Source organism: Indicator indicator, chromosome 12, assembly GCF_027791375.1.
Source record: "Indicator indicator isolate 239-I01 chromosome 12, UM_Iind_1.1, whole genome shotgun sequence".
Taxonomy (NCBI): domain Eukaryota; kingdom Metazoa; phylum Chordata; class Aves; order Piciformes; family Indicatoridae; genus Indicator; species Indicator indicator.
In genome coordinates this window covers 24,399,048-24,406,526 of record NC_072021.1, presented here as the reverse complement: position 1 = coordinate 24,406,526, position 7,479 = coordinate 24,399,048, and the positions used below count along the sequence as shown (strand labels likewise).

General features: G+C 61.3%; 2 protein-coding genes across 2 annotated transcripts in view; one reads left to right on the top strand and one right to left on the bottom strand.

Moving 5' to 3' along the window:
- PLEC (plectin) overlaps positions 1-308 on the top strand; it is a 25,197-nt gene extending 24,889 nt beyond the window's left edge. The window contains exon 24 of the mRNA XM_054385429.1: positions 270-308. Coding sequence (XP_054241404.1) covers positions 270-308 — 39 coding nt within the window. The remainder of the gene's footprint in view (positions 1-269) is intronic.
- A 149-nt stretch (positions 309-457) lies between these two features.
- DGAT1 (diacylglycerol O-acyltransferase 1) lies at positions 458-6,577 on the bottom strand. The gene is made up of 14 exons (XM_054385428.1): positions 6,268-6,577; positions 5,245-5,368; positions 4,349-4,436; positions 3,648-3,688; positions 3,162-3,247; positions 2,961-3,013; positions 2,743-2,848; positions 2,486-2,605; positions 2,323-2,394; positions 2,102-2,205; positions 1,524-1,562; positions 1,370-1,411; positions 666-710; positions 458-574 (listed from the first exon to the last, which is right to left on the bottom strand). Exons 1-14 carry the CDS (start codon positions 6,575-6,577, stop codon positions 458-460), a joined length of 1,347 nt encoding a protein of 448 aa, XP_054241403.1.
- Between the last annotated feature and the right edge of the window lie 902 nt (positions 6,578-7,479).

Below are 7,479 nucleotides of genomic sequence, written 5' to 3'. Positions count from 1 at the left end.
ATCCAACCCCATCCCTGCTCCAGCAGGGACATCCAGAGCAGGCTGCCCAGGGCAGTAGTTTCTCCTTGGGGTGCTCAAGTTGGTCCTGGCCACCAGCATGGGGCATGGGATGGACCTTTGAGGGCCACAACTTGAACCCAATCTGACCAGGAGCAGCTTTGTAGCCCAAATTTTCCCACCAGAACATCACAAGATGGAGCTGGACCTTCCAGCCAACCACCCAACCAACTTCAGAGGCTGCTTGGGACCTCCCTGTGTCCACTCCACAGAGCTCCAAGAACCCTCCTGAGATGCAGGACCTGAACTGACCTAGAACTGACCCTTGAGGAGCACCACAAGCTCCAGGCCTCCCAACTACCTTCCCCATGGACCACAACCCTCTGAGTTCCATCCTTCACCCACCCCATGGTGTGACCTTGGGGACACAGCAGAAGGGGCAGGAGGCCACCAGGGCCACTTACCACCAGTCCCTGTAGAACTCCCTGTCCCCAAACTGCATCACCTCGGCCACCACGTTGAGGCAGGAGTGGAAGAACCAGTAGAAGAAGATGAGCCAGATGAGGTGGTTGGGGACCTGGGGACAGCAGGAGGGGGACATGGAGCCTGGGAGGGCCATGGTGGGCTGGGGCCAGTGGGGGGCACACAAAGAGGGGACAGGGACTCACTGCCAGCTTCAGGAGCCGCTCGATGATCCGGGAATAATCCATGTCCTGGGGAAGGGGGGGGTCAGGGTCAGCTGGGACATCCCCCCCCCTCCCCAAATCCCTATGGATCCTCAAAACCCAGAGACCCACCCCCAAATCCCCATGGATCCCTCAATCCCTGCCTGCACCCCCCAAATCCCTATGGATCCCTAAATCCCTGCCTGCACCCCCCAAATCCCTGTGGATCCCTATATCCCAGAGACACACCCAAACCCCCAAATCCCTGGGACCTTCCCCCAAGTCCCTATGGATCCCCCCAAACCACAGAGACCCCCCCCAAATCCCTATGGATCCCTAAACATCAGAGCCCTCCCCCAAATCCCAATGAATCACCCCAAAACCCAGAGACCCCTCCAAATCCCTATGGGATCCCTAAACACCAGAGCTCCCCTGCCAAATCCCAATGAATCACCCCAAAACTCAGAGATCCCTCCAAATCCCTATGGAACCCCCCAAAATTCAGAGATCCCTCCAAATCCCTATGGAACCCCCCAAAATTCAGAGATCATTCCAAATCCCTATGGAGCCCTAAACACCAGAGTCCCCCCCAAATCCCTATGGAACCTCAAACCCCAGAGACCCCCCCAAATTCCTATGGGTCCCTAAATCCTTGGACACCCTGCCCCCCCCGAAATCCCAGAGACCCCCCAGATCCCAGGACTCACCCGGAAGGGTTTCATGGAATTCTGGATCGTGGGTACCATCCACTGCAACACAAACAGCAGCTGGAGACTCCCCCAAATTGAGGAGACCCCCCCCCAAATTGAGGAGACCTCCCCCCCACCCAATCCCACTACTTCCAGATCCCCTTCCCAGTACCTGCTGGATCAGCCCCACCAGCAGCTGCATCAGGAAGAGCTGGAGGGAAATTGGGAGTTGTCAGGGGAGGGGGAGACCAACCTCCCCAGTTAGCATCTCCACTCCCCCCAATTTTAAGAGCCCCCCCTTCATTTTAGGGACCTCCCTCCCCCCCCCAGTCATCATCTCCCCCCCTTCATTTTTGGGACTCCCCCCATTTTAAGCCCCAGCCCCTGCCCCCCTCCCACCACCTTCCCCACCCCAAACCCCCAACTCTTCCCATGCTTAATCCCTGCAAGCCCCCCCCTATTTTAAGGACATACTCCCCCCTACTTTAAGGGCCCCCCCCATTTTAGGGACCCTCCCCATTTTAGTGACACCCCCCCAAATAATATCAGAGACCCCCCCTCATTTTAAGCCCCAGCCCCTGCCCCCCTCTCACCACCTTCCCCACCCCAAACCCCCAACTCTTCCCATCCTTAACCCTTCCCAAACCCACTCTTATTCCCCCCCTCCCCCATCGACCCTCCCCCAAACCACCTCCACCACCCCCCCTGCCCCCCCAGGCTGCCCCCTCCCCAATTTAAGCCCTGGCTGACCATCTCCAGGAGCCTCCTGAGCAGGAACCTCTTGCGGACGCGTGGGGAGCGAGGGAAGTTCAGCTCATAGCAGAGGGTGGGGGCAAAGAGGAAATAGTAAAGGTCTGGAAGGACACAAAAAAAGGGAAGGGACACAAAACCATCACTCAGGAGACCCTTCCCTAATTAATTTTGGGACCCCCACCCCAAAATCTCCATGCTGAGGGGTGGGGGTCACTTACTGCTGTAGGTGAGGTTGTCTGGGTAGGTGACCACCTTCAGCCCCACATCCCCATTGGCTTTCTTGGCTCCTGCTGGGAGAAGAGGGTGAAAATGAGACACACACACCACCACCCCCCCCCAAAAATAAATCTTTGAGACCCCCACCTCTCCCCCAGTTCCTACCTGCTTCTGGGGGGGCTTTTTGTGCCCCCCTCCTTTCCCTATACCATTTGTTGACATCCCTGAAGGAGAAGAGCTTGAGGAAGGTGATGGTGTAGCTACCCAAGGCGAAGACAGCTCCAACTTGGGGGGGGGGAGAGACACACACAGACAATGAAAAGGGGAGGGGAGGGGGAAAAGGTTAAATCTGGAGCCCCTCCTCACATTTGGAGGTGTTGTGACCCCTCCCCTTCCTCCCCCTTTAGGTGTCCCCAGCTCACCTGGGGTGATGGAGGTGACGATGAGGACGATGCCGGCAGGGAAGCAGAGGATGGCCAAGAGGTTGAGGGCGTGAAGAGCAGTCCCCAGCCCCTCTGAAAGGGAGCCCTGGGGAGGGGAGATTCAGGAGGAGGGTTGGAGGGGCACCTAAAAACACTGGGGGGGGGGGGTGTGGGTGAACCAGCCCCCCCCAAGGCTCAAATTGGAGGAGTGGTCTCACCTCTGCCAAGCGTCTCTCCACTGCCAAGGCCACCAAGACGAAGACGTTGGCCACTGGGGTGAGGAAGAGGATGGAAAAGGGAGGGAGGGAGGAGGGGTCAGAAGGGGGAAGGGAGGGGGGGTTTGGGGTGCTCCCCCCCCCCATAAAATCACCCTAAAAGTTCAAGGGGGGGTTGGGGGTCCCCCCATGGGGGTCACTCACCAAGGAGCAAGCAAAGGGAGGGCCAACTGTAGGGGTCTTTGAGGAACAGGGAGATGACCTGGATGGGGTCCACCAAGATCCCATACCTGGGGGGGAGGGGGGGGCAGGACACCTCAGGACCCCATGCTGGGGACAAGGACACCCCCAGTGCCCCATCCCCAGTCACAAAATAGGGACAGTGACACCCCCTGCACCCCCACATTGGTGACAGTGACACCCCCAATGTCCCCTCCTGCCCCAGAACAGGGACAGTGACACCCCCAGGACCCCCATACTGGGGACAATGCCACCCCCAATGTTCCCCCCACAGCCCCAGAATAGGGACAGTGCCACCCCCAATGTTCCCCCCCGAGCCCAAATTTGGTGACAATGACACTCCCAAATCCTCACTTCTAGGGACAGTGCCACCCTCCAGTGGCCTCCCCCAGCCCATTTCCTGTGCCACAGGTGACACCTGGGGACATTGTCCTTGTCCCCTCCACTCACTTGATAAGATTCTCCAGGAAGAGCCTGGCATTGCTCAGGATCTGCCAGAGGGACAAGGGACATTGTTTGGGGGGGCACCAACTGTCACCTCCATAGTGTCCCTCCCACGCCCCCACAGGGGCTGGGGACAAAGCCAGGGGACAATTCTTGCATCACCTCAGTGCCATGAAGCTGTACAAGGGTGGTGGCATCTGGTGACTCATGGGACAACCACGGGCCAGATGTGGCCACATCACTGTTCCTGGGGGTTGTCACTACCCTGGGGGTCTCTGTCACCAACCCAGAGGTCTGGACCCATCCTGAGGGTCCCTGTCCCCACCCTTGGGGGGCTCTGTGGTGTCTTGAAACTCCTTGTCCCCACCCTGAGGATCCCCAGCCCCACCTGGGGGGGGGTCTGTCCCCATACCAGGGGTCTCTGTCCCCAGAATGGGGCAGGGGGGAAGATTCTGTGGTGTGCCAGGGATCCTTGTCCCCACTATGCGTGGGGTTTGTCCTCAGCTCAGGGGGTCAGTGACAGCCTCAGTGTCCTTGTCCCCATCCTGCGAGGTGGCTTCTTGGGGGGAGATGGTGGAGGGGACGTCTGTGACCTCCTAGGGGTCCCTGTGCCCACTCTGGTGGGGTTTGTCCCCAGTTAGGGGTGTCTGTGACCTCCTGGTGGTGCCTGTCCCCCCTGCCAGTGCTCCCAGTGCCCCCAGACTCACCAGCATCACCACACACCAGTTGAGGATCCCTCGGTAGTTGCTGTAGCCACTGGAGGAGCTGAGCAGTGACTCCTGCACCCTGTGGCACCTGAGGGGAGGGGGGGACACACTTTTTTGGGGGGAGTGAGGGTGACACAGAACCAGAGCCCCCCCTTCAGTCACTCCAGGACTCCATTTTAGGGACACAAACTGGAAAAACTGGGAGGAAACTGGGAATTTGTAGGGGGTACAGACACGAGGGGAAGGCAAAAGGGGGGGGCAGAGGGACCCCCCAGCACAAGATATTTGGGGACATATTTGCCCTTCACCATCCCCCCCAAGAGGGGCAAGGGGGTGCTGGGGGGGGGGGGACATGTCCCCCCCAAACATCTGGGGACATCCCCACCGGGAGAGGACAAGAGGGATGCTGGAGGGGAGGGGCAAGGTCCAGGCGGGGGAACAAGGTGCAGGCAGGGTGTGGGCAGGGCTGGGGGGGCAAGGTCCAGAGTCCCCCCAGAGATAAGATAAAGGGGTGCAGGGGGGGGGGGGGGCTGGGAATTGATCTTGACCCCACCACCACCACCGGTGGGGATAAAGGACTCCTGGGGAGCTCTAAATTAAGGGGACACACACCCAGGAACACCACCCCCAGAGAGTTCAGATTAGAGCAGGGGGCACCAGGGGACACCCCCCCCAGGGACATCAAATTAGTGCTGGGGGGGCAAGTAGGGACCCCCCCAGGGACACAAGGGATGCAAGGACCCCTTCAGGGACCTCAAAGTATGGCCGGGGGCCCCCACGGACCCTAAATTAGGACGGGGGTGGGGGGAAACCCAGGAACCTCCCCAGGGACAGAAGGGACCCGGAGATACCCCCAGGGACCCCAAATTAGGAGGGGAGAGGGGACAGTTGGGGACCCAGTCCGTGCCCCCTTCCCCCGCACCCTGCCCCAGCAGGGCCCCGCCCGGTGTCGCAAGAGGAACCGGTAGCGGCGGGTCCGGGACGGGGCGGCGGGGGGGGACGGGAACGAGGACGAAGGTCCTGAGGACACCGGGGCGGGGGGGCCGGAGTGGGGGGAACACAACCGGGAGTGAGGGGAACACAACCGGGAGTGGGGGGAACACAACCGGGAGTGGGGGGAACACAACCGGGAGTGGGGGGGCAGCGGGACACCGAGGGGGTGGGGGGGCGCGGGGGGCTCCCCGGGAGCTCCGGATGATCGCAGGACTTGGCGGGGGCACCGGGACACCCGGAATGGGCGACGGGGCGGGAGGAGCGGGGAGCCCAGGACCACCGGGAATGGGGGGAGCAGCAGGACTACCGGGATGGAAAAGCCCAGGACTACAGGGGGGGGGGGGGCACCGCGACCACCGGGAAAGGGAGGCGGTGGAGGGCACCGGGACCACCAGGAGCGGGGGAAGGGAGGAGCACCAGGACTACCAGGATCCAGAAGCCCCGGACTGCAGGGGTGAGGGGGACACCAGGACCACGGGGCTCGGGCGTCAACGTGAGCCCAGGACTACCGGAGAGAAGGGCGGGTCACCGGGACCCCAGGGACACGGAGAGCAACAGCACCACCGCCGAAAAGTACGGGGGGGTCACCGAGGCCCTCAGGACAGGAGGTCACCGGGACCACCAGAGACAAGGGGGCACACCGGGGACCCGGGAGTACCGAGGAGCAGGACCCATGGGTCTACCGGGAACGGGAGGCTCGGAGCACCGGGAACCAGAAACCCACAAGCACCCCGAGGGGGAGACCGCGGGGACACCGCGCTGGGGGGCGAGTCGCCGGGAGCCCAGGACCACCGGGGCCAAGAGGAGGTCACCGGGACCCTAGGGACAAGGGGGACCGGGAACCAGGGACCCGGGACCACGGGCTGCGGGGACCCGCGGGGCGGTGGGGGTCACCGTTTCTCATTCTGCCGCCCCGGTGCCGTTACCTGAAGTCCCCATCAGGCTCCTCTCCGCTGTCTCCCTGCCCAGCCCCGGGGCTCTGCCGCGTTCCCCCCGTTCCCCGCCGCTTCCTTGTCCCCACCGGCGCCGTTCCCGCCGCCGCCGCTGCCGCAACAGCTCCGCGTTCGCCCATTGCTGGGCCTCGGCCCTTCCCGGCCACCGTAGAATCGCCCCCCGTGCGCCCCGCAGGCCCCTTTGTAACCTTGGCAACGGCCCCGCCCCCTCCGCTGCTGCCCCAATTGGCCAATAGGAAGCGGCGACTACAACCCCCAGTAGCCCCTGCGGCGCGTCCGCCATTTTGCTGCCTGTTGATGGGCGTTGCAAGAGACCAATGGGGTGAGGGACAGTGGGGGGGGGGGGGGCAGGAGGCCAATGGGGATGAGGGGGCGGGACCGGACTAGGCACTAGGGGGTGTGGAGAGTATTCAGGGACTCAGGGGGTAGAGAGGACGTGGGGCGGGTAGAGGAGATAGAGAGGGGGACAGACAGGGGAGAGAGGGAGTAGAGGAGGTAGAGAGGGGGGATAGAGGGGATAGAGAAGGAGGAATAGAGGGGCTAGAGAGGGGGATAGAGAGGGGGGATAGAGGGGATGGGGGGGAATAGAGGGGATAGAGAGGGGGGAATAGAGGGGATAGAGGGGTGGATAGAGAGGGGAATGGAAAGGATAGAAAGGGGGGATAGAGGGGATAGAGAAGGGGAATACAGAGGACGGGGAGTAGAGAGAAGGGAATAGAGGGGATATAAAGGGGTATAGCAAGGGTATGGGGGTGTATAGAGGGGAGATAGAGATGCAGGGGGGATAGAGGGGATATAGTGGGGTATAGAGAGGGTATAGAGGTGTGTAGAGGGGATATAGGAGAGATAGAGTGGGCACAAAAAGGATATGGGGGGATCGAGAGAGGAAATAGGGGGGGATGGAGGGGATATGGGGAGTAAAGGGGTTAAAGAGGAGATCTGGGGGTACAGAAGGGATATAGGGGGTTACTTAGAGGGTATGGGGTGATACAGGGAGTATAGAGGGGATATAGGGCGTTATAGAGAGGTATGGAGAGAGTATGGGGGAGTATAGAGGGGGTATAGAGGGAAAATAGGGGGTGTATGGGGGTATAGAGGAGATATGGGGGTTGGGGGTGTATAAGGGGGTTATGGGGATATAAGAGGAATACAGAGGGTTATAGCGGGGGGTTGTAGAAGGGGATA